At 35.9% G+C, this 27,832-nt stretch overlaps 1 protein-coding gene across 6 annotated transcripts in view; it reads right to left on the reverse strand.

Annotated features, from left to right (window-relative positions):
- Positions 1 to 1,098: 1,098 nt before the first annotated feature.
- THSD7A (thrombospondin type 1 domain containing 7A) overlaps positions 1,099 to 27,832 on the reverse strand; it is a 202,261-nt gene continuing 175,527 nt past the window's right edge. For 3 of the 6 annotated variants that reach the window (XM_017729336.1, XM_017729335.1, XM_017729340.1), the window contains 12 exons: positions 27,348 to 27,501; positions 26,389 to 26,530; positions 25,804 to 25,919; positions 19,649 to 19,766; positions 17,707 to 17,852; positions 16,956 to 17,130; positions 14,703 to 14,876; positions 13,630 to 13,725; positions 10,574 to 10,656; positions 10,027 to 10,237; positions 6,574 to 6,661; positions 1,099 to 4,986 (listed from right to left, as the gene is read on the reverse strand). In XM_017729336.1, coding sequence (XP_017584825.1) covers positions 4,902 to 4,986; positions 6,574 to 6,661; positions 10,027 to 10,237; positions 10,574 to 10,656; positions 13,630 to 13,725; positions 14,703 to 14,876; positions 16,956 to 17,130; positions 17,707 to 17,852; positions 19,649 to 19,766; positions 25,804 to 25,919; positions 26,389 to 26,530; positions 27,348 to 27,501 — 1,588 coding nt within the window. In that variant the 3' untranslated portion in view covers positions 1,099 to 4,901. The other 3 variants (XM_017729337.1, XM_017729338.1, XM_017729339.1) reach the window with 3 other exon arrangements.

Here is a 27,832-nt window from a genome sequence, read left to right on the forward strand (position 1 = left end):
AGCAGGATAATTTTCTAGATCCAATACTGTAGGTCTAATGTGAAGACCTAGATTAGAAGGCTAAAATATTTACAAGGCATATCTAAATCTCTTTATGTCCTTTCGTTACATACCTCTCACTATGTCCTTTCATTGCACTTGTACTAGAAAATCACATTCTCCTGTAATGTTTTGGGTCTTTTTTAAAATAAAGACTACCTTTCCCATTAATCTAGAAGTCTTGCAAACAGTTGCCAAAGTCCTACCACATTTTCTTTACTGAATGTGAAGACCCTATAATCTTTGTTAGTATACCATAGCTAATTATCTTCTGCAGAGCTTAAATGAGAATTTAAATTTTCTTCCCTCAGATGTTTTTTAACTGGTTATAAAATTCTGCCTATATTCAATTAAACACATTTAAATGATTTAAAAAATCCTCTATTAAGTTGTAGGTGGGAATTCAAGACCAATGCTTCTGTGATTTTACTGTGGATTCCAGCAGGAGAAAATGTAGGCAGGAGTTACTTGTGAAAATCCTGAAGTGCCTCAAAAATCAGAGTTGTGTGCTCTCAAAATTGTGTTTAAATCTTTTAGGGGTTAGCCTGGAAGAGTTACTGGGGAGGTAATAACTACGGAAACAGGACAAACACCCCATGATCTGTAAATTACACAGCAGAACTGCACATGAAAAAAATTGAGTTTTGGACAGCACAGAGGTATAATATGAGCAATTATGAAAAAATGCCAAGTGACTTCTTCTTTTCTCTTTCTTCTTGTGTAGGGACAGTGACAGATGCAGCTTCACTTGAAGTGAATAGATGTCTCTTAGTGACATCTTGGTTGATGCCTTATTTTCCACAGAAGGGTTGTTTTTTCTGATATAAAAATGGCAAGGAAGAAAATTTTAAATACCATTGATGTATTTAATTTTTTGGATATTTACCAATCAACTAACTACATTTTGTAAACTTCCAAGTCACCTAGGACTGTAGCAACAGACTTGATTGTTACCGTAGCATCAGAAAGTACTTTTCTTTTTAAAGAGAAAGACTAATTTTTAACAGGAATATGTTTGCTAACACCTTTCAGGAAAAAAAGAGACTGTTTAAAAGGTGGTCATATTTTACGGATCTGGCTTTTATTGTTACTCTATCCCAGCATAGTATACTACATGTATTAAAAAAAGACATTAAATGATTTTGTGTTTATATTTATTGTCAGCAATACATCAGTTATGTAAAAATAACCCAGATGAAAATGTAAGTCTTGTTACATTTTCACATCATCTGTATTAACTGAATAAAGCTTAGTGACAATATACACAAATTTGCAGTAGTAGTTGTACGTAAACATTTTGTGCATTAAAAAAAGAAATATACATAATTTAAAAAATAAAAATGCATTACACAATTTACAAATTAACATTAACCAAAAAACAAAAGGTAAACATTCCTCAGACAGCTGCCTTCTCATTCTACAAAATAAATATTCAAGTAAATTAAGTTAGGCAAAATAAAGTCTTAACTCTTAACAATTTACATAAAGGTAAAAAGACAGATTTCCATTTAATTCAAGGTATATTTTACAGTGATTTACACATAGAGTTTTTTAATTGGTCTCTTCAAATTGTAAGATTGGAAAAAACTTTATTACATTTTGACAGGAGGAAGGGGGTTTCAAAATTGATGCTTTATACCAAATATAAACAAGCTTGTGCAGTTGCATCAAAGCTTCAAAAAGGAACTGCTCCAGGTCTCAAAGCAGACACAGTAAGCTAGAAACTACAGTTTTAAAAAGGAAAATATAAACCACCACATCAACAGGAAAATATCTACTTTTCTATTTTCTGAATGGTTTATTCGACCACTGGAAACATTACTTTCACAAACTAATAATCTATAGTAGTGGCTGCTTTAGGCACTGGATTTGTAGAAGCACTCTGATTTTTAAAGCAAATTGCTTTTCATTCTATACTGATAATTCACATATTATTTATTTCTGTTTCAATGCTAGAGGGCTTAATCATCTTTGCAAATTTTAGATTTACATAAAATTTCAGCCCTCTTTACAGCCTAGTATTTTTTTCTTGATAATGAGGGAAGCCATTCTGGCTTCAAATTTCCATGCACTTTGTTCATAGAAAAAATAATAATAAAAATGCACTCTAGATTTTAAAAGCAGCACTAGGATGATGCAGATGTGCACCAGATATTCACTGATCAGATATAAAATGCAACACATACTAAAATACTTGCATGGATTGCAAAGGCCAAACATACTTAAAAAACCCTCCTATCTCTTTGTTTATCCCTTTAATATGGTAAGAAAAAGGAGATGTCATACCTTTAACTTCAAGTTATTAAATGCTTAGATTCAGAACATAAAATTCTTCAAGGCAAGAACTAGGCAACAGCTCCTGCTAAGACCAGCCAGTGTCATAAATAAAGGTGACTCATTGCCAATGAAATAAACCCTGTTCCCTCAATGCCCTCTTGGTCCAAAACTATTTGACAACACAGAATCAGACTTTTAAAAGAACAGAAATCATTATTAAAATTTATCTCCACATGTAGTTATCGTTCTTTAATATTATATAAATTTTCCATGTTTTTTTTTTTGTATGTCTGACAAAAGAGGAACCAACCATTTTTTCTTGTTTTCTACCCAAGAATGCAGAAAATTAAAATTATCAAGATTTGCATTTTTGCAATGGATCTTTACAAAGTGATATAAGACTGAAGACTCCAGTCCTGAAACACATACATGAATGAACCACTGCTGTGGCAGGGGGCCATGGAACTCCATCAGCTGCAGCTGGATCAAGGTATAAAATGAGAAATTAAACCTGTACCAAAGATTGTTACCATTGTTCCTCTGCTCATCATTCCCACCTGGGGAATACTTACACAGTGGGAGGAACGTAATTTTCTTGATGCAGTAACACCACACTGGTAATATGTCAGCTAAGTTAAAGTAGGACCATAATCTCTCTTGAACATCCACAAAATGCTCATTGGTTTCAAGAATTATTCTACACAGAGCAAAGGTGTGTATTTTTAAGTACTGATATCACCCGTTGATGTCCATGAGAGCCTTGTCATTGATTTCAGTAGATCTGGGACAAAGTTTGCAAAGCTAGTTTCATTCAGGGTGCAAAAACTGGTGCTTCTTGAGAAAATAGAGTGATGGGTAGGCAGAAGTGGTTTAGGTTATAAAAAAGACCTGAGAACCTAATGTTGAACTTTATATAACAATTATTTTTGAGAGGTTGCCTGATAAAGTTTTGTATTGCTTAGTAGTGGCACAGTCACTTGTATGTTCAGGCTGCACATAGAAGCCATTTGAGGAGAATAACCTTTCTCAGGTCATGGATCACATCCGAAACAGGCAAGACATGAGTGGCAAGTCAATGAGCTTCATGTTGGAAGCGTAACACTGAAAAGCCATAAGCATGGAAGAGGTTAACAATGAGTTTTCATACTGCCAGAGTTTTTTAAAACGTCATGAGCATTAAAATGGCAAAACTATTGATCATATTGTTTACTTGCCAGCACACTCAGGAGTTTAACTGAATAATTAAAAGATTCTATCAAATTATGCTAATTAGAAAAGACAAAATGTCTCTGAGTATTGCACTGCCAGTAACAGTGAAAAAGCTCTCATTAACAGAAGGAAAGAAAAGCAAAACCATTTTATTTTAGTTGAACAATTGGAACACCTTTTTAGACAAGAAGTATGTCACTTAGGATGACAGGGCAACCACTTTTTCTTTTCTTTTTTTTCTAACAAAGTTAACAAATATAAAAAATCTAGTCATAAACAGCCTTCAAAGTACAATTAGAAACCAGCAGGACAATCTATACCAGTATAGGTAGATGGGGCAAGAAACTAGACACTTGTATTACTGCCATGGTGTAGAGTACAAATGGCTGCTGTGATGAGGAACGGTGTGTACAGCACACGTCGTAGCCGATTCCATCCCGTCGCAGTCCAAACTGAACGCTACTCTCTTCAGGATTCAAGACCTGTCTACTTGACACTCCTTGCACAAGATACATCATTATCCTTTCTGAAAAGAGGCAGTTTCTATGGCAATACTAGTTAAGTGCATATCATGCTGCACTAATATAGTGCAAAAATTTGCCTTACATGTAGCAAAAAAGATGCAGGCAACAGTTTGAGTTAGAGAAAGTAGAAACGTATTGTAACATTTACAGCAGGTATTTTTTTCCAGACAGCAACCACTAGAAAATAGGGAATCTGAGAATGCCTCCTTTCTGGATGTACACATGAGGCCTTTATACTTTGGAGTGGTAACAGGACAGAATTTTGCAAGTGAGTCATTGCCCTCTGAAATGCAGGTTAACACAAGTTATCATTAACTGGCAAACTTTTGAACTTGCTTTTAATCCCAGTTAAAAGTTAATATTGTACTAAGCACTAAAATGCTCTTCATCATGTATATAATCTGATAGAATAATACATATGGTTCAGCTGAGTATATATGTTTGAATATAAAGAGTCATAGACAGCTTGGTACAAACTTGACATGCGTACTGATTATACTTGGTTAATGATGCAGGGGCTTCCAAGTGTTAATAATATGTCAGCTACAGTATTCTGGAGACACAAGCGGTGCTCAGTTCTAAGGCTGAGGAAACACCACAGATCTCCAACTGCAGTGTCTATTAACGTGATTCTGCCCGATTTCTCAGTGCTGATGGTCTAAAGTAAAGCAATAATACCTTGAATATTGGTAGGCATTATGAAATCCATCCTTCTTTGTCTATGGTGCAGTTACAAAAAAGAAAAATTCAAAACACTTAATCCACTCCATAAAAAAATCCCTGTGGCTTCGGACACCTTCCGATTTCATTCCTATAGTTTAGACTCCATTTGTTACCATGAGAAGTTGTATTTTACATGTCTGCATCTCCATCATAAGCCAAGGTTAAAGGTTTCAGTCGGTTGTTCTGCCTTCTCTGGGGCTTCTTTGGCTTTTTGCTGAAACAATAAGATAATTTGTAAATAGAACAAGCAACTAATAACATACAAAAACGTACTTCATTCTTAAACAAAAGATGAACATGTTGATAATGCATTCAGTTGTTTGTTTATAAAAGCTATAAGCCTAAAACCTTCACTGGGATCACTAATTTTCTCTTTATCAACCCAAAGCGATATCTAATTCAAAGCTCAGTTGTTCAGAAACAAGCTGTTATGGTGCTGATGTGACTTGATGAAATCCTTGGCAGGTACTCTTGCAACATCACTCAGTTTTCAGAAGAACTCAGAGCCTGTCATGCAATATTTGGTCATGTATCAAAGCTGCAATCAGGTTCTTTTAAATTATGTGACTCAAATCTTAAACTGCTCTTGATACATCAAGGGTTTCCACAGGAAAGATCTATCTTTTGACTGGCTTTATCTCATTATACTTGCTGGAATGACTACAATTAGTTCTAGATGTTATAATCAAATCAGCCATTAATAGCAGAGGTATGGTTGTTAGCCATAACATTCCTTGTCTAGCCTTGAATTCGATTTTAATCCAGCAGTACTTCCAATCCATTTGATACAGTTTTAAAAAATTACCAGGCCAAAGGAAAAATGTTTATCCATGCTTTAGTACTTGTCTTCTTTTAGAGTGTAATATAAGCATTTCTTTAAATCAGGCCTCTGCATCCTCAGTCTTATCCAAAATCTTATCTCAGCTATGTCACTTAGGCTGCTCAAATCTGAATCTTTTATACCAAACCATTTGTTACAATGATTTGCAGTAGCCAAAGATTCCAGTCCAAATAATCTGCAGTGCATTTGAATGCTAGTGGTTTTCCTTTTCCTCAAAAAAACCCCCAAACACCCCCCAAAATCAACCAACCAACCAAAAAAAATCCCAAAAACCAAAATGAATTTTTGCATTACCTAGACAGAACTGAAGTTTTGGGCAAAGTTTACTGAACGTCCAACACACCCAGAAGCCCCACAAATGCCTACTAATGCAGTACAGCCAGGAGCCTGATGCACGTGACCACACTTTCCTCACCTTTCACCTGTACAGTCATTTGGATCAGAAATTCTGAACAGGACCTAGAAAACTTCAGGGAGCACATTCTCAAAGGTGACTTTTCAAAAAAGTATTATTTCATATATTAAAAAGATGATAAAGTTTTCAGAATTTTTCTGGCTGTGTATCTCTGTATCTTGTTGTCTGGAACACTTGTCAAATGTAAAATATGACTTGCCTGGTTACTAAATTTCTTTCTTGCTATTTCTCTCAGCATTTTGCAATACAGACACAATAAAATTATTCTGGACACTGTATATAGCAAATGAGATAAACTGAGCAAAAATAAACTGTACACTGAGCTACCCCATATTTGTAAGTTCTTCTACCCTCAGAAGAGCATGTGATTATCCATCATCTAGAGTATAACCAGAATCTACTAACCTGAGTTTGGACAAAAGGACATGGGAAATTAAACACTGCAGTTCACAGAAGAGCCTGCAGTTTCTACAGCAGGAGGTGTAAACGTTTGCATTACAGTCTGTGAGGGGACTGTTTTTTTAATAAATAATTAAGGAACTCACCAGGCTAGATAGATCATAGAAACAATAAAGATGAGTAAAACAAATGCACCAGCAGCTACACCATAAACCCAGGTCTTCAGCCTCCCATCTAAAAGGAATGAATGTTAGTCAGTAGTATTTGAGTTAGTCTTGTTGAATTATTAGTTCTGATATAGCATAGAAATACTTTAATAATCCAAAATAAATGTCTTCACTGGCAATTACAGTTTAATCAGTGTAAATATTGTTAAATAACTGAGCAATGACTTCTCTGTGCTCTGCTTTTCAGTTGAAGTCGATAATTCAAATGGAACTGAGATCTGGGGCAGAGGCAGCAGGTGAGATAAGCTGAGAAACTCAGCTTTGGGGCCCCCTGCTAGCAAGCAATCCCTCAGTGTGATCACAGGGCAGTCTGGGACTCATTTAGCATCACTTTCTATTCTAGCTCTGGTAAATCAATCTGCCTGTTATTTTTATTCTTCTTCGTATTTACTTTTATGTTTTTAAATACCCTTAGCGTGCTATACCTCATCCATACCTTAACTGTACATATGCAACTTTTACTACTGCATAAAGTAATATTTTTAAAATTTCTTTCCTGACCAAATGCAAGTTTTGTTGTTATGAGTAACTTCTCCTCACAGAACAAAAATACACACAAAAGGACAACCCATGCTCATAAATAAAAAAACTGTCTGTTGTTAATAAGAACTGTATTTATTGTGCAGCCTGTGCAGTCTTTGTTTCGGACATGATGTCCCTGCAGGCTCAGGCATACATACTACTCTCCTTCTTGCCTCAGATGCACCCATGTCTACCAGGAAAAGTGATGTGGCTTTGTCTGTGGGGTTTTGCTCTGCCCCAAATGAGCATGTCACAACCAAAGGTGAGTGCATATTTTTTGACTCACTGCTTCTATCTAACTAATTTTCCAAATTTCTAAATGGCTTTTTGCAAACATTTTTTTCCAGGAGGTTAGCTAGCCTTGTTCCATCTCCTTGGCAATAAAAAAAAAATCATTAAAAAACTGAATTATTTCATTTACAAGTGGTACAAGTTTTATTTCATGAAGTTGTGTATATATTCAATGTAAGCAAATACAGCTAAAATTTTTCTGACCAAACACTTACTGCTTCTTGTTAGTTCTGTGGAACCAAAATACATTATCAATGCAGTTTATATTTCCACAATAATAATAACAGAAGTTAGACTAAGATTGTTTGGTTACACAGTAGTGTTCTTTGCTGTGCAGTTAACTTCAGGCTTTCTGGTCTGTAGCAGTGCAAAGTCTTGCTGTCATGTGGACAAGTTGTTCAAGACTAATCAACATCAAAACATTACCTTAAGTTACCTTCGCTACCTTAATCAATCTAATGAATCATTATAACTGATAATAACTTACATAACTGAAATAACTGATCCATTAAAGATTAATGGAACAGTAGATTTGACCTGACACATGTCCTGTGATGTGATAATATCAACGGGAGGAATTCAGACATTAGTACTGCTAAATAGGTTAGTTTCCTCTCTCCTTGGCTTATTTCCATTGGTAAGAGGTTTTTTTTTTCAGGTTGGCTTCTTTTAAAATAGTAACATCTCCTTGAAAAAAAGACTGGCAATATCTTGTGTACATATTTATTTGTTTTTGTCAAAGCAAGGAACTCTGTTAATGAGGTCATTTCTATTATGCAACTACTGACATCTAACTCAGGCTTTCTGAATTCCCTCTGGATGCAACTGGCATCTCAGACTCATCTGTTTGTGGTAATACTTCAGCCCAGACAACTGAAGAGGATAGTTTTAATACCTTCCTTTCTGGAACTGCAATGTAATTTGTGGAAGAAAAAAAAAGAACTATTTTAAATCTAGACTTAGAAACTGTGGGAAAGGAATAATCATGCCAGAGTAAACCCAAAATTTTCCAATGGATATCCAATCCTGAAATAAAACAATCAAGCCTAAATCTCATGTGAATTGGAAAATGTTCACTTTCTCTCACATTGCTCATAACTTCACTGCATAAAGTATTAGTTTTATTGAGGATGATTGGGATTATCTGAACTGAGGTATGTTTCCTTCCTAACTCGAATTACATAAAATTGGTGAGTTTTCATGAAGTTTTTCAACTTTGTAATCTTGCTCCAAAACCATGCCTGAATTCACATGAGCATCCACATTCCTAAACTGTTGAAGGTGACTGATATTTGCTTATTATTGTCACTCTGGCTGCTCCAACACATTCCTCCCTCTGGCATTTTCAGGAGGAGTTAGCTAAAATGAGTAAATGATAACATATATGGTAAAATGCTGGTTTTTAAAAGAGGACCAGAAAAGTTTAATTTTCTATTCTTTATTGTTGATTAAAGTACTTGGAGTAAAGACCATTTTATTGCCAAAAAAAAAAAAAAAAATCAAAGTACAAGTAATACTAAATGCTCATAGGACTAACGGGATCTAACATAAGTATTCCTAATTTCTAACCCAAACATTATTTAATCTGCTTATTAGAAATATAATTATAAATCTCAACTTGAAACATCTTATGGATTATGCATGTAAAGATAGTGCTTTCAATTCTGCAATTAAAAACATCCAAAAACCCTTTAGAAATAAATGACCACCCTAATACACATGTGTATTAGTATATTTACCCTGTGTGATTTAAGACAAACTTAAGATGATAACCAATTGCTCTCTTCCATACTAATAATATTTTGGACAAGCAACATATCTCTTTATGTGAAAGTATTTTGTTTATTAAAGTTTTATTTATCTAAATATTTAATAGTACTAGGAAATATTTACTGACATCTGATTATATGATGGACTTTATGAAGTATTTTTTATGAAATAACTCTCATATTTTACGACACTGGCACATTTTACGACACCATGCTCAGCTCTAAAGAACATGGTCCATCATGAAAGCAAATACTGCTAGTAGAGACTTAGAGCATGCCTATGCTAATTATTGATAATATGGTTAGCGTTTGAAAAACATGAATTAGTTTAAATATGGATATGTCAGAAAAGCATTAGCATACCTATACCAAATATTTTCCTACAATTTATGCTATGGCATAAATTTTAAGAAGTCTCTACTCTTTGCAGTCTTCAGTTCTACCTTTTCATTCCTCTGTCAACGGAATTATTGGTTGAGAAACCATAATTTAATATACTGGCTTGCACCTTTGCAGCAAACTCCCTTCTAAAGTCACATTTCAAATAGCTTCTGTGAATTTTATCAGGTAGAATGGCTAAAAGGAAACTGCAATATAGGATTTCACTAAATATATTGATGGAGTAGTGAGAAGCTAGGCATTTACTTCTGTCTCCTCCTTTGTTTTCAGTGATAGTAGATGCCTGCCTTCTTAAATGAAATCGTAAGGGTTTTTCATTTTCATTTACAAAAATGTAAATGCCAGACCCTTCAGCAGTTCTTAACACTAAGAACTCATTGCATGACTTCACCTGGCCCAAAAGGCTGTAGAAACCAGGTCCTTCCTCGTCCTGACTGGTTACTGGAGGGCTGGGTAGGGTTCACAGCTCGACTGGTTTTCACATCTCCCTTTTTGTCCTCCATGGTGGGGATCACCACCACTGGGATGAGAGTGCACTGTTCGAGTGTGCCATCAGAGGACATAACTTCAGTGTATCCATCTTCACAACTGCACGTTCTAGTCTGTAGGGAACAAGTGTTTTACACCGTGTAGCAGAAAAACAAGGTTTTCTGTGAGCTATAAAGCATAACATCATGGATGACTGGAAGAGAAGACTTTTTTGATGAGTGCTAGCCTGGAGAGTACCTTTCCATATATTTTTATGCAAGTTCATGCCATATCAAGAGAGATTATTTAACATTTAATTGAAAGGTAGAAAATCAGGCGAGGTGGATTTTAACAAATTAGTGACTAGTAAAATTTCTGAAAATACTTTTTGTTGGCATAATCTTTGTAATCAAGAGATGTGTGGGAAGCCCTCATGGGGGTGTTCTATGCTCCAATGCAGTAGCACATACCTCACTGCAGTAAGCGTGGGGTTGGCTGCACGGTGGGTTACATGACCTGTCAGCATCTGGTTGGCGCATCACTAAACAGCCCCCTGTAGGACAGAAAATCATATTTTCACATGGTAATACCTCACCACTGATGAAACTACTGATGTCATTACTTGCTGCAGTATCTCATGGGTGACAGTCTTGTTGCTAATTTGAATGTAAGAGTCCTTTTATTCCAAGGTGAAGGATAATTGGAATCAAGTGTTTTCTTATATGTAGAGTAAGGTTACAGCAAATGTATATAATTTCATGTGTATTTTAGAGAACTAATATTTGGCAATTAAGCTTTTTGTTTTCCCCTTTGTTCCCTTGTTGGATTGCCCAAAAAACCAATTTAAATGCTTTGTTGTACTCAAGGGAAGAGATTTGGTTCTCTGGGGCCCTCCTTATGACTTACATATTAAAACTGCAGCCACAATAGAAATAAAAACATCTTTTTTATTTATTTATTTTCCTGTTAAACTGAAAACAAGTTACTCATCCTGTTTATGAAAGGACACCTATTTCCTGCTGCTACTGGGTCACTTTTACACATGCTATAGCTTTGGCTTTATGAATTGAGGCTTCATGTTAGTCTAAGATTTTATGAAAGGAAAGCAGCTTTATCAGTGAAGCATGTTACAATACTGATGATAGTGTGGGTTTCAGTCTTTTCTCTTTTTATAGAGACCTAGTTTTCATTTCTACAGCTTTATATATAGCGCAGTTATTGTTATGGACCAATACACACAATCAGGTTTTCACTATCATTTCAGCCAGAATAACTTTAAAATACATTTAGAATCAGTTGGAATTTACCTCTGTTTCCTTTTAGCTTATAGAAGAGGGATAAGCATCATACTTTTTAAAATTTATACTGCTACAGGACAACTCATCTTGCATCTCCCAAATTAATACCATTTTTATACTGGTGTGATATGATGATGAAATCCTGATAGCTGAGGTTGGTCACAACCATAGCAGATGCAGTTAGATGTGGTTACGTCGATCCAAGTGTTAACGGGATGGCTGGTGAAGAACAAAGAAAAACCCTGCTGGTTGCCATAAGTTTTCCCCACCCCCAGAAAAGAAAATCATACATCCTAGCATACAAATCACATGCCTGTGGGAATCTATGTAATAAAATATCAGTCATCCAAGGAAGCAGAAGGAAAGAGTTGCCTCATTGCCCATGGGAAATAACACCTTCAAGTAAAAAAGAACTATTCAGCACAATGATATTATGCAAGTAAGGAAATAAAGACCTTAAAATACCAACAGAACTCACAATAATTATTTAATAATGTCTGAATTAAAATACACTGTGTTAGAGCCAAATGTGTAGGAATAAGGCAGTCAAGACACAGTAATCAGAGAAATGGGTTGCTTCTGAATCAAAATAGGTAATCTCAATTTAAATCAATCATGTATATGAATCTATCACATCGATGAGCTCTTAAATACTGTACAAAACACTTTCAAAGAATGTACAAATGTAAATTAAAATCTGGTATCTTTAATGCGAGAAGGTCCCAAAGAATATTTTATTTAAGCGTTGTGTTTGAAAACGATCGTAAAACCCATGAAAACTATAGTTTTCCATTTATCAGAAACATATGAAAAATATAGTTTTACAGTGCATGGAGACCGGTGACTGCATGTTCTGGAATATCCCATTAGTCTTCATTTCAAATCAGAAAGTTACCACAGCTTTAAAGCCACATAAAAACCAACTTTGAAAAATAAAAGATACAATATAGGTCTGAGTTTTGTCTGCCTTGGAGGTCCCAATATGAAAAATCTGCCAACAACACATAGTCATATATTTGTCTTTCCTAGAATTTATCACACAACTGTATTCAGTCACATCAGAAGAAATTATTATTTTCATGTAACTGACTGGGATTTATGAATACATTCTGGTTTTAACATCTCAGAGCTATAATCTCCAAGATGATATTTATTTCAAATCCTATAGGACCTTTCATAGATAATATCCTATATTAATCTCAGTAAGAATTCTTAGAGTTTTACTTACCACAGAAACATCTTAGCTAAGCAGAAGCAATCAAAGTGCATAAATAATGCCCTGTTGCTTTTCTTGTGAACAAGATGTGCTTTGATATTCCTACACCAGAAGGTAAGATTTGCAAGAGACTTTGAGCTATTATTTCAACACCTTGCAGAAATAAATATTTTACTTCTACTGTTGCAACAGACAGTAGTGGTGGACTCCATCATCATGAGGTATTCTGGTGGCAATACATGAAAAACAGCTCTCCTCCCGTGAGTGACCTGACAGTGACTGGCATTGAGGATGTGTTTACAGTCTCTGGGATTCTTTTACTATCATTTGGTCTGATATAAAAATTATTTAAATAAATGCATAACTCTTAGCTGAAATGAATCTCTATTTCCAATATATAAATCTGTATAAATAGATTCATATGAAGATTTTCTTCTGAGATCTCAGTCATTCTTAATTCATGGATTTTGTGCTTTGGTATGCACAAAAAGTCACTGCATCCCACAGCAGTCCACTGACATATCCTGATACAGATTTATCACATTGAAATAAATAAACTTACATTAGCACATTTATTAAAATTTTATATTTTGCAACTTTAAGGAGATGTATCATGTATGGATGATATTATCAAGCTCTGAAACTTTCTTTGCCTTTGTATAGGCACTGAAATGACCTGTAATACATAACATTTTTATTTGTCGTAGGGCTTGAAATTTGAAACCCTACATTTAGAAGTGTAAAGATGCCTATGGTAAAAAACCCCCAAACATATACAATGTAACATTTCAGGTCCACTACAGAGGATACTATTTATATTTACTTTTAGCACGACATGCTGCATAATTCTAGAAAAGAAACCACATCCTTAATATGCAAAAAGATGATGGTTTTGATTCATACATCAGGAAGTGTTTTTAGCAGATCCTTTTCATTTTTTTCAGTTTTTTTGAGAAAACACATTATCCACCTGTTTTCCAGGCTTTTTTGTGTGTATAAAAAGAGTAGTTACCTGTGACGTTTAAACCGTCTGACCTTTGGCACCACACAGTCCGAGAAGATCCCTTCCATGGGCTAGCCATCCACTTGTACTCATAGCACTGGCCATCTGCACAGAGAACATTTGCATTTCAAGAAATTTGATGACAAGGTTTTAGACTACCACTGGCAGCAGCCACACTCCTCAGCAGACCATACTCAATATGAATAGTGGCTTTTTTTTTTTTTTTTTTTAGTGGCTTGTACAGTTAATTAGGCCCCCTTCTCCTTCATCCAGCAACCTAGAAGGGTGCACTGCACTTGTGGAGATCCCAGAGTCCCCTGCACTTACTGGACACATAGAGAGTAGACCAGATGTGTCCTAGACACTAACTAGGCTTATTAGGCAAGCCTAATGTAGTTGATGGGCAAAAGAAATGTTTCCAATAATCCCATAATGGTTGCAGCCCATCTGTTGTGCAAAACTCATTTAGGAGTCAGGTTCCTTTCCTGGTGACACTGAGCTTCAGCCAGTGCTCCAGTGATGAGGGCTGCATCTGGCTTTACATCTCAGCTCTTCTGTGCACATCTTATATAGTCTGGGATGAATCATGAAGTCCTTCTGCACCTTAGTTCTCTATTATAAATATAAAATTCCTTTTTGTCTGATCTGGACCCTGAAGGGACAAGAAATGTCTGCACAGGAAACTACTTTTCTTAGATACTTTGTCTACTACCATTGGTAAACATGGCGGAGACATTTTAATGACATTGTCACACAATTAACAATTCATAAATCTGGTTATGAATCAAAATTTAAAGATTTCTTTTTATTAATGTTACTAAGCAGATAAGGAAACTGTCCCATATAAAAAGAAATGTCATTATTAAAAAAGCTTAATTCTAAAGGGGTAACATATTATAGTTACCACTTGAAAGTTTTTCTGTTTACAGTTGATATATGGAAAACAAGAATTTAAGCACATTTCTGTCTATCAACTTTGCATTTGCCTAAAATTGATAACATAAACAGAAAGATAACAAAATTATGGTTGTTCTGTATTTTTTTCTTGCTGGAACAAGCCTTGCATATATTTTGGTGCTTACCATTGCATGGTCTTGTTTCCAAAGCCTGTTCTGGACAGAGATGTTGATTCTCTAAGTCCTGAATGATCACTGCTCGAGATCGGACTTGTATTCCTCCAAAACCAAGATCCTCACCATTAACACAGGTTAGCTGGCAAAGGCTCCATTCTGACCACTCTCTCAAGTAACAGTCCCCTGTCAAAGAGCAATTTATAAGATGAATGATCATTGTATGTGAAGAGGTTTTTGCAATGAATATGTCTTTTAAAAAAAGTCTAAATACAGTTTCCTTATTTTCCTTCTTTTTAGTTCCTTTCATTCCTCTTTTTAAACTTGACTAATAGTTAAGAGAAGATAACATTTCCATACTATCTGAATGTCTGTATCATAGAAAATATTGAAAAAGATTATATAAGCACCTATTCATTCTAAAGCAGTGTAGTTTCTTGTAGCATTCCCATAAGACCACTGTCATTATGAATCTCTTTGCAATGCTCCACCTAATGTCTGGATTTTTGTACATTTTAAGATACTGTGCACTGTATGCCTTATGCTAAATTTACATATCTTTTTTTCAATTCATCTTTGATCTTAGAGAACATTGTCTAGTATTAAAAAGACTAATTATTGCTTATCCCCATGCAGATTTTCTCTAAACAGACGTAGAAGCAACTGATGGAACATTCTTTGCAAGAAAGGGAAATGGAAATGTGATTAAAATGTCTGCTCTCCCTATTTCAGTTAGGGTAACAGATCTGTAGAATTCTATAGTGTAAAACCAAAAAACAAATTTATACTAATGACACTAATTAGCACGATCAGCTAAGGAACATTTAAGGAAGATCTGAGGCACAACCCAAAGAAATAATTTTGTTAAAACGCAGTTGAAAATGGGACTAGACTGTGCACAGACTCATAAATAAACCTCTTAGTTCTCATTATTTCAGTGAGAAAGCCATTAAAAATTCATGCTACCTTGCATTATACTGATGAGAGATATAATCAGTACTGTGTTGACCAGACGCCTGATTAATGAAGGAATTTTATTTGCCAACCTTAGGAGAGCATGCAAAGAAATGAATAATTGACAAACTGATGTATACATAATAGGAAAACGAGTAGTGATTTTTGGAAACATTAGTTGGAGCGTATCATTAGCACCTCCCCACAGGGCAGTTATTCTTGCTGGTTAAATGTGAGATTGTTGAAGAACAGGTTCCTGCTCAGCAAAATTTTTAAAGCAATCAGTAAGCAGCTATAATTTTCAAATAAAATTCACTAATATGAAAACATAACTACAGTCTTTGTATTCTTCCAATTTCTATTTAAGAAATAAAATATGTGAAAATCATGCAATTGGAATGCTAAGTACAAAGCAGAGGTGGAAATCTCTCTATTTTTTATTGATTGCTATTTATTGAGACAACTTTACCTTCATTCCAATCTGAAATGAACTGGGAACAAAATTCTGGGAAAGAGGAGTGTTTCAAGAGAACGAAAATAGAGTACCAGTGTGAAATGATAGCTACATTAGAACTGAAAGAGTTTATCACTTTTGAAGATACATCATTAATGACTACTGAACAAGAGCAATATACTTCAAATTTTACAAGTAAGTGTTTAGAATGAACTGGAGGGGTTTTACTGGAAATTAAACAGCTCTTATATGCTCTTAATCCTTCTCTGTATGACCATCATGAACCTGATCCTTTAGATTCAGTTCACAAAGGCAATGATCGTGTATGTCACATCCAGAGAGTTAAACAGCTAGAGGCACCCATGTTTTCTCAGAGATCAAAACTTTAGTTTCATTTGGAATAGAACCTTTAAAGGAAAAAATAAAATGCCTTAGCTTATCTGCCTTAGACACCCATAAAAGGCATCAAGTTTTTAGCCACTGGTAAAAGTACTAATAAAGTTGTTAGGTAATCTATGCACTTAACACTAATACTTAGCTGTAAACCAACACCTTTTCTCATAGAGTTAAACACAGGTTTTATTACAATAGATTTTGTGAAAAAATGAATACATCTTAGGTACTATCTGTGACAGAGACCATGTCTTTTATAAATTTAAAATCTAGTATTTTTTCTAATTGATTTATTGTCATGAAGCCGCTCCTAGGGAGTAACTCTGTTGGTCATTTGATGGATGAATCCAATCAGTAAAGCAGATAAAAAAGATTTAATTGCCTGTGGCTAATGCTGGCACTAATACCTGTAATGACACCCAACCAATCTTGAAATGCAACATTTATTTGAACAGCTTTGTTACCTGGACAAGGGAGAGTACAGGTTTCCTCAAGTATTATCTTCTTATCACCATCTATAATAGGCTCTATTTCTCCACAGAATTCCTCATCTACTACTTTGCCAACATCTTCAGTGGATCCATCATAAACCACACAGGAAATGTTCCTCACTCGTGTTCCCTCTCCACATTGAGCATCCTACGGAAGGAGAACATACATTGATTGATACTGGACAGAAGAAAGTGCCAAAAGACTAGATCTGAGTTACATGTCACTCTATCTCCTATTATTTTTGCTTAACTACTTATTCATTCCAATAAGGAGAAAAAGAAGACAAAAGAGAGAAGACAGGGTTCGTTTCTTCTGAAACAAACAAAAAAAACCCAACCCAAAATTTCTGGTCACTGTTGCTTGTTTCTTAAATTATGGAGCTAATTATGCCTTTGAATTGAAAACACAGTAGTATATCAAGTGAAGATATCTTCTAGTAATGTGAATATATTTCTGCTGATATTCTTTTACAATAGAAGGATTTAAATTATTAGCAAAGGTGCTGCTCAGGTACCAAAGTTTACATTTATACTTTGAACATCTGTAGGACACTGTTGTATCCATTGACAAATATAAAACCTAAGAAAAAACCCACACTTTAGTTTTTGTATAAGAGAGGTGGAAGCAAATTGTTTACAGTGTTGTGAAGGAGGTATCCGGGCATATCACAAATATGCCTGGATCCACATGTCCCATAACTTCAAAGTCCCATATGGCTTTTACCTCTACTTTGCACGCAGACCATTGACCATATTGCCATCGATAACAAGGTTTTACTGGACAGGGTTTGAATTGCTCCATCTGAGAAGGACAAGGCCTTCCATCACCCTGAAATGGCTGATTTATGGTCCTTCTTCTGATCATTTTTCCTGTAACAAAAACCAGCAGTATAACTAACAACAAAGTAGTTAGACTGATTTATTCCTCAAGATGCTTCTATTTTGCTGAAAAGTGTTGTATTTGAATAAAGTAATTTTTTCCAGATTTGACAAACTGGATTGTAAATCAGATCTGTTGGCTCTTGTCTGTTATTATTATTGTCTGTGGGTTCATATTTTCCAAGTCAGACACTTTATATTCTGTCATTTGTTTGTAGTGTAAGAAGTGCAGGAGGATGTCTGATTAGGATTGTTCCTGTAACAGCAAATGAAAGCAGTAATTTCCTAGTTCAGAGCCTGAAGAAAAATATTCTTTATGAATGTGACAACATGTTTGTGGCATTTCAGTGGAGATTCCTGCTCTTTATCTGGAGTTTGCTGCTAGAAGAGGCCAACATGTTCTGTTCATCCCTAAGTTAACACAGAAACATGTGTCCCATAATTGTCTGATTCTGGCAAACAAGGACTTGCAATTTTCTGTCACTGTCTGTTGGAAAACATTATATGAAGATTTTGCAGGAAATGGAGGATTCTTCACTCAGGCCCCAAAAAAATTAAAATACAATAGGCTTATCTAACAATTATCTCTTCCTCAACAATGAGTGATATGCTACCCACTGAGATACAGGTTCTATTTCAAATACTGATATAGCCTGGAAGAGGAAGACATTTTTATCCTTTTAGCAATTCTTTCTCCTTTCATCTTGCAGTGGACATTAGACCATTGTGCTTCATTACAGAGAGTTCATGTGATGTAACTGAAAATTTCCTTCTGTGTCAGAAAGAATGGTCAAATGGCTGCTCTAGAGTTGTCACCTCACAAAGGTTTCCACAAAATCAACACAGCTGTGGTATTTTCATATATTTATAGATAAATATAAGAGCCAAGTCTGAAAAAAGATGTATTTATTTAAATTTGTATAGTGAAGCTTATAATAAACTAAGGCATTGCACAGATTTACCTATATAACACCTGATGTTAGCCAGCCAAAAGAATTAATTTTAATCCCACGTTTCAATCTCATGCATTTTCAGTTGAGTACTCTAATGATAATGACACTAATCTTTTGCTGAGAGCAAGCTACACAAGCTACCATGCATAAGCAGAACAATATCAATCTCCCAGACAGCTGTGCTCACTGCAGACAGCTAGAAAGATGTTTGCCAAATGGAGCCTCATCATTCTTGAATTCACAGCTGCTCCAACTGATATGTTACAGGAGAAAAAAAGATTTTCTTGAAAAGTACTGGAGGAAAAACTCCAAACAACAGCAAAGAGCACACTTACACACAAAATTCTTCCTCAGCTAGATGGCTATTTGCGTGAGTTCACAAAACCAGTTAAGATTTGTGGTCATTGGATTTATTATATGGCTATAACTTGTCTAAAAAGACAAGTCACTTCCAACTTGTTTTTGGAACAATTTTAGTTTTCTAAACTCACCACTAATAATGAAACCTAGGAGAAAATCCCTCCCTACTCTTCCTCTCCCCACCAGATGAAAAATAAATGTTCAAATCCATGTTTACTTCTGTCTCAATACATTATTCATCATATTTCACTTTTTTCCTGGAATCAGAAAATATTTGGACCAAATTCCCATTATTTTCAGTGAGCACAGTCTCACTCAATCTTATTATTTCCATAAATAAAGCTGATTTACATATCTGTAACTCTCCCTATCTAGCTACATTTTTTAGTTCTGCAAAGAGAGGTATCATCACTTTTATTAAAGAAAAAAAAAAGAGAACTCAGTCTTTAAAATATGCCAAAGGTATGTACTGACCTGTAAGGCCACAAGTTTGAGAGCACTCAGACCAGGTGGACCAGTCAGAGAGCTGACAGTTCACAGGACATTCCACCACGCAGGACATATTCATTTGCCATGTCTTTTCCAAACCAAGCTGAAAGAAAATGTTAAATGGTTAGCCCACAACTCCAGGCCTGTACCATCAGTGTACAAAAAAGTACAGGTAAAAAAGTAAAGTAATTAGGACATTTCAAATTCTCATAAATGCATATACTGATCTCTATATACATGCATAAATACTATTTTCATTAATCATTTTCTAAACTAGAGCCTATAAATGGAGGGCTTCAACTCTACAGTATTACTTTTTACAATAGGTGAAGGCCAAAATAATTTAAGAAGTATTTTGAAAGAAGGATGCAAAAATACTGAACAGCTGTTAATAAGTGAATTTAAGTGGTACTAGAAGCCACATTCAAAACTAGCAAAAGGAGAAGGATGAACATGTATTGGATAGTCAGAAGATGTAGCAGATGCTAAAAGTTTACAGGAGCTCAAGAGAGAATGAGCAAGTTGATGGAAAAGAAGTCTGAAGGTTTAAACACACAGAAACCCCACCAGGCAAATGCAGTCCAAGAGCTGAAAACAGGTGGAGGCTGTGAAAGAAGTAGATGGAAACTCTTGTATGTCCGTGCTTCCTACTCTTCCTTAGGCATCTGCTTATGCCTCTCTTGCTTTCTTCCTAATGTGCTGTATAAGTGCATGACTATTCTATTCTATTCTATTCTATTCTATATATTAATGACCATGCAAAGATATTGACATGACATTGACAATGACTTGTCCGAAAAAAAGATATCTGCATTTTTTTCTGAAAAAATTTGCAAAAACCAGAATCCTCTAAAATCCATAAAGTAAAAGCTCCAGTTGCTGGAGGAGTATGAGAGAAAGGGACAGAGAAAATAATCAGTATAAGAGAAATGTTCATGAAGGATGTCTGGACTTCAGGCGGCTCTCTTGAAAGCTCTTTCTTGCATAGGTGAAGTTACAGCATTTCGGGGAGTGGGTATCCAGAGCCAGCCCTACAGCTGCCAGCTCCAGCTGTAGGCCTACCCGAAACACTTCAAGTTACAAAGCATTTTATACTTTTCTTTGCAGAGTATCTTAACACATAACAACCAATAAACACCATACACAATACCTTTACATTTGCCTATAGCCTATCTTAGCTACTACCATCACCATATTATAGTCATTATTATCCAATCACAAGAGTAAGTAAGTTACAATTTAAGCTTACAATGGAGAATTCTCAGACCTCTCCTCTTGCTACATCAACATTTCTTTTTTGCCTGCGATAGCTCTTTTTGGTAAAGACATGTTTTCAATTTACTTATGCTCTTCTTGAGACTTATTTACTTGGTGAAAAACATGTCTTTGTAGTCACATACCTTTGTCCTACTCCTAAAAATCTCCTTCCAACTCATCTCCAACCTTTGCCTTCTCAGTTATTCAGTGATCAGTGTTTCAGCAAAACATCTTTTACTCTATATCAAAACTTGCTTTCATTTCTATCTCATCCTCAGTTTCTACATTCAGAGATCTTTCTGCCAAGCCTACATATCTGTGAAACTTTCTTACCAAACTTTCATCCTCTCCAACAAACCAGACTCAAGTTTTCCTGAAAATAAATTCTGTACTCAGTTCTTCCCCAGGTATGATTCAGCCTGACCCTGTGCCCCAGGGAAGCAGGAGTTTTATAATCATGCTCGGCACGTGGCACAACGACTACATGATCCTTTGGTCTGATCCTGGACAGCCATTACTATGTTCTTATGAACTACCACACTCCAGATTTTCTCCATCTATGGAAGGAAAGAGATACTCTCACAAAAACACATGAAAATATATGATGCAAGATGAAATACAACTGATGGCAAAAATATTAGTATAACAATAATAACACCTGCATCCTGCACAGCTGAGTTAAAAGGGTAGGTCAGTGTATGATATAAAAAGGGTAGGGTGTATGATATAAAATGTGATGGAAAACCAATCCTGCCAATATGAACAGATCTACAGCTTTCCAGCACAAAGGACTGTCCTCCTCACTGGACCTCACCAGCAGACCTTGATCATCATTGAGGCCTTTCAGAATCCTAGGCAGTTGTGAGTACCTTTAACTAGAAAAAATGTTTTGTTTTGTTTTTTAAAAAGCAAACTAGACATTTCAAAACCTATTAATTTTAATGACTGGAAAGGGTAATGGTATAAAGCCAGCAGTTAAGACTTTAAAAAGGAGATAAACCCACTATTTCCTACTAAACACAAGCATAGAGCAATAATTAGGCACAACGTTAACATGTCCTCCATAAACTACCATAAGTACTGAAAATGTCTCCTTCTGATAGACTCACCAAGTTTTAAATTTGCATTTTCAGTACCATTTATTGAGACAAATGAAGATTTAGACCTCTGTTCTCTTTTATACATCAAAGAGTGAGTTCTTGGCTTTTCTCAGTGGTTCATCATAGCCTTGATTATACAGCTATCACACACAGACAACACCTGAAACCTTTGGATAATCTGGAATTTGGATGATTAGGAAGCTAGAGAACCCTCTTTGAAGTCCATATTTGGGTCAAACCTTCTGAGCAAAGGATTTAAAGCCTGCTGAATTGATTCCTGCAAGTTAGAGAAATATGACCGCCCTCTTACAAGACTGGATTTCTCAGCTGGACTTCAGCAGCTTGAGAGGGAAAAGCCCAAAAAAGATATTAACAATGAAGAGGAGAAAGCTGAAGGCCATTACCCACAGTTATCTCCTATTTGCATATCTCAGACACTGAAGTGCTGCTAAAATAGATCTGGGGAACAACTGACAGGCTGCAATTTGATAGTATTCACGTATTCCTTTCTCATCCCTCTCCTTCCTTGAACTGATGAACCACAATTCAACTTGAAGAGCTTAGAAAATATTTGAAAAGGTGTTCAGTAGCTCCCTTACCCTAAAGCCTTTGTTCTGGATGAGCTGCGGTTTCTGACTCAACAATGGCAAGTACTGAAAGCTACCCCTGTGCGTGCTGGGCACACATGCCAGGGGCAGCAGGCTACCAGACCAGCATGCTCTTTAAATCCTGTGATCTACAAGAAGTATCTGTATTTGTTTATAGGAATGTTTGGCACCAAAGATTAAACCCTGCTGCTGGAGGTTAATCATGTAATCTGACAAGCAGACTATTCACCAATAAACCAGCAAAGTCCACTTTTTAATGCAGACACGACTGCTGGTTTCTAGGCTTTTGTCATCTTTAATTAAAGGCAAATGAATGAAAATAAGTCTGTAAATAGGAATATGACCAGGATCAACTTGCTTTAGGTGGTTTGATTTTCAAATATTTAATGAAAGAAAGAGAAGTCAAGTTCCTGTGATAAGTAGAAAACAAGTAATCCAGTATTACTGTGCCTTGAGAGTTTGAAGAGAACTACATTAACATAACCAGGACTCAGAAATAAGCTCTATAAATTGATTTATCTTGGCAGTAATCAGGATGACTGGCTACCTTCTTTAGCTGATTGACTCAAATAAACACAAAATCATATGGACACATACAGAAATCAGAACACAGGTGCTCAGATGGAATGCTAGTATTTAACTATGTTGATGCTCATACCTGGAGATGGTGATAGACAAAATTCAGCATAAATGTTTTTTTAATATATGGATTTATTATTTTCTTGAACCACATATTATACAGAAACTCAGAATTTGCAATTATGTGTCTCAATTTCTTAGCGATTAATGTAGGTTTTTCTATTATGATCTCTCTTCTTTGCATGTAATAATAAGAAACACAAGCCAGTAAATGTACCTACACATAAATTAAGCAAGTCTTTATTCATACATCTAGTACAAGGTTTTATGATAGCCTAGTGAAAATTCATTAGCTAGGTCATTACAAAATTATTTCATATTACTCCTATTCATTAACTTTTCCAACCACATGTACCTTATTTTGAATTTCACTTAATCTTTCTGCACTGCCCTTATAATGCAAAAACACAGCAGAAACCCCCTCCCTGGAGGATCATTAGTAAGAAGTGTATAGTGTGTATTCATATTTTGATAATTTCTTGAATACTCTCTCATGACCTGGAAGGTCACAGAGCTGGCTTTCACATCTTTAGAGTCTTAACAGAAGGGTCTGTTAAGATCTGAACAGCTTGGCTTTCCTGTTAATCAGGTTAACAGGTTTTACTCCTCAGTTATTGGATCAGCCTTTGACCTCATTGGACTTCTGCTTACACATCCATAATTCAACAAATAGTCTTAACAGTGTGACTAGGGAGTGGATCAGAGCTTTCTATAAGAAGATGTATCTCTATATGTTCTAGCAAATCAAAAGGGCAAATAGGAATGTAGCGTGGTGGCTGTTGATAAATCCAGGACCCCACTGCAGAGATGTCTGTTAGCCAGTCATTTACAGCAAGTAGCTTTTGAGATATTATATTCTTGCCCTAATTATTTTCAGAGTAATAAACTTTCATTTCTTAAATGCAGGAAAGCTCCAGAGGTTTTCTGAAATGAGATTCCAGTGTAAAATGTAAGCAGTTCTAAATGTTGTTTTAAATCTTTGCTTAACAGGAATGATTTCTTGGGTTTATAGTAGAAGAAATCTATTTTTCTGTAAAATCAAATAAATAATTTTTTTCTGTTGAAATATTTATATGGATGGATATTTTATATCATGTCTTGGTATTAATTAATAAATATTGAAGCCTCTTAAAAATGACAGAAATGGCAGGCCTTTTTTTTTCTTTTTCTTGACACATTAAAACATTAACAAAATGTATTAATACATTGCTTTATTAACTTCACAGAAACTTGATGGTAGGTAGTCATATCCTGAGTTTTTTCTTGAGACATAGTTTTTGTGGATGCCCTATCCCTGGAAGTGTTCAAAGTCAGGTTGGAGGGGGCTTTCAGCATCCTGCTATACTGAAGGGTGACCCTGCCCACAGAAGGGGGTTTGATATTTAAGGTGATGATCTTTAAGATCCCTTCCAACCCAAACCATTTTATGATTCTATGAAATTATTAGATTTGATTATAAACCCAAGAACTATGTAGGACATGGGACAGAAGTAAGTCTCATCTGAAATTCTCTGCCTTTGATAAGAACTTATTGATTCAACAATCCAGGATGTTGGAGGAGACTGGAGAAGTTTAAGTAGCTCAGATATACGATTACAAAACTATAGTCCAAAGTAAAGGATGAGTTTCCTGACTCCCTCCACTTCTGATGAGGCTCTTTTCTACGGGCACATCCTGAAGAGCAGCTAGTTGCGAGAAGGGTCCTGCAGAAAAGCTGTTGGTGCCAAAACTGCTGTGGAGGCCTTTCCACCTTTGTCCCCCATTGCAAGTAATTTTATTTCTAATGTCATGGTGGTGGGGGAATGGCAGTAGAAACAAGTGCAGTTACTTTCCATCAGAAATGCATGTAGAATTGCCCTTAATGTAGTACTGGTGTTGTCTTCATGTTTTTGTTCATACTACAATGTCCATGCTATTGAAAGCTTTAAGACTGACACACAAAATTTCAGGAAACCAGTGCTGTCAAATTGGAGGTTAGTTTGAATATTTGCAAAACGGCTCTTTCAAAACTTAAGGGCTCCTGTCTGCTAGCTAGTTCTCCCTATATGCTCCTACTTAATATTACATTCATGTTGCACATTTTTTCACACTAGCTTGGGTATCTTTTGCATCACACAGCTGGATAAAAGAAGTTAACATTCAGCCCAGCTGCAGAATGATACTTGAGAAATATTTTCCAACACATTGAGTAAATGATTGATACTGGCAGGTGTCCAAGACTCCATGCAAAAGTTGCATCAAATTAGAATTATGATTAGTATTCTGACTGAGATTTATTCCCTTTATTCTACTTTATTAATTATTGTTTCTAAGTAATTTCCTTCAGGACATAAAAATTAGCATATGTTCACAGAGGCACTTAAAGGTAACCAAAAGAAATAGTATAAAAATCAGTTGATGGCTCAGTTCATTTCAGAGGTACTTAACAATCCATGAATAGTGTTGCAAAACATCTGGTAAAGATGCCATACAGCTCAGTTGGCTCATTATTAATTAGCACCATTAGAAGGAAGCTTACTCACAGGTACCCACTCACCTCTTCACAGTATTTCAGGTCAACCGATTTGCCATCACTGCGAACACAGTCGAGCATCCGTGTTTTGATACCACTGCCACAGACAGCCTTCTCGCTGAGCTGACACGTGCTCCAGTCTGCAAAGGAGGAATTCATTAGCCTTGCAGACTTTCAGATAAAATTCATAATGATCCAGTCTCCCACCTAACTCTGATGGTAACCCTTACAAGCAAATTTTACACATGCAAAGGCTCACAGAGCCCAGCTGCTACACCTTTTTGTGAAACAGTGACCTTTACTGCAAATAGTCAATGCCACAGTACCTTCCTGAAAAGTTCCTATTTGGTTTTGTCTGTATGGATTTTGAGTAAATCACAAAATGATATGAGAAATACTTTTCCTGGAGTTACAGCATGCCCATTTCACCTGCAAATTCTCTATGTAATATATTATCTGGATCAAATGGCCTGAGTCAGTTTTCAGTACCAGTTCCACAGCTGCCTCTGGGTAAGAACAGAAAGCAGAAAAATCCATACTGTAAGGTCAATGGAAGTGAGCTGTAAGATGTAATACCAGGCTGTCACTAGAGCATAATAACACAAATACCTGTCACGTTGTAGTCATAGTGGTAGCAGTTCTTGTTCAAAGTGCAGGCTTCTGTCTCGGAGGCAGCAGGACAAGGCTTTCCATCATCTGGTTGTCTTAGGGATTCAGCTGACCTTTCACGGACACAACTTCCATTGCATGGCTTGAAAGTAAGATTGGAAAAAGCTTAGACATTTTGGCACCCTGTTACCTTTTTATGCAACATTACAACAACCTTTCAAGTAATCCCTTCAAAACACAAATTTAAAATAACAGGTTCATGCTACTGTATAAGAGAAACCCTTTCCTTGTTATTTCAGAGACAATTTAGTCTGCTCTTTCACCTTGGTACCACCCAAAGGGAAATATCTTTAACCTGGTAACACCTCTCTATTTTCCCAACAAGTGCATATTTCAGTGCTAGTGCTTTGGAACTATTTCACTCATAAAGAGGATGCTCACTTTCCAAATGCTATAATGTAGTGCACCAAAGCCTCAATACTGAGACAATTTTATTTTTTGTTTTAAGTTTTTTTGACATTTCTTTTTAAAATTGCTGTCAGGAAGGAAGGGGAGACCCAAAATTACCTTTCTATGCTCAGTCTTGATCTACAAACTTTCCTTGTACCAGGATAGTGACATTTTTAGTTCAGTGACGGTATCACTAAGGAGAGGCTCAGAGCTAGGCTCATAGTCAGATTCAAAAGCCACTGCCAAAGCTATTCCACCACACAGAAGGCCCCCCACACTGGGAAGGGTGACCATTGGGAACATTTTAGTCTGTGTTCTGGAGCAATATAGCTTAATGGAAAATACTGTCACACTTTAATTTCAGCCAACAGAAAACAGCCTTAAAGATGACACTACATTTAGATATTTACACGTGTAATCAGTTCACCATCTTTGCAAAACACATAATACATACACTTTTAAAGTATCCTCCCAAAACTATAAATGTGACACTTCAGTATACTTCTTACCAAAGAACACTGAGACCATGATCCCCACTCAGACATAACACAGTCCTCTGGACACGGCAACGTGCATTTTCTAGCACCAAGTGGCATCTCTTCAGGATCACACAGATAGTCTTCTACTGTGTCAGAAGGACCATCCACAGTGTTTAGCATGCACCTGGAAAAAAGAACTGCACATAAACTGCATTTGCCTTGGATTTTGTATGGTATGTGTTTTACAGTAATCTGAGGCATTTTAACATATTATCAGCACATAAATGAAATAAGTACTGATCTATGAATATCCAAGAAAAGCTGTAAAGCCAAAAATAATCCTTGTTTTTACAGACAACAGCCACATAAAGGCATGCACGTAATTTAGACAGCCCCTACCAGTGATTTGCTGAGAGCCCCTGGGCAGGTGATTTGCTTGACATTAGCTTACCTCTAAGCCAGAATAAAGCAAATCATCTATAGTTTAGATTTATTTTGTGCATACTTCAGCTGAT

The sequence above is a fragment of the Corvus brachyrhynchos genome, unplaced genomic scaffold (genome assembly GCF_000691975.1).
Source record: "Corvus brachyrhynchos isolate BGI_N302 unplaced genomic scaffold, ASM69197v1 scaffold142, whole genome shotgun sequence".
NCBI lineage: Eukaryota > Metazoa > Chordata > Aves > Passeriformes > Corvidae > Corvus > Corvus brachyrhynchos.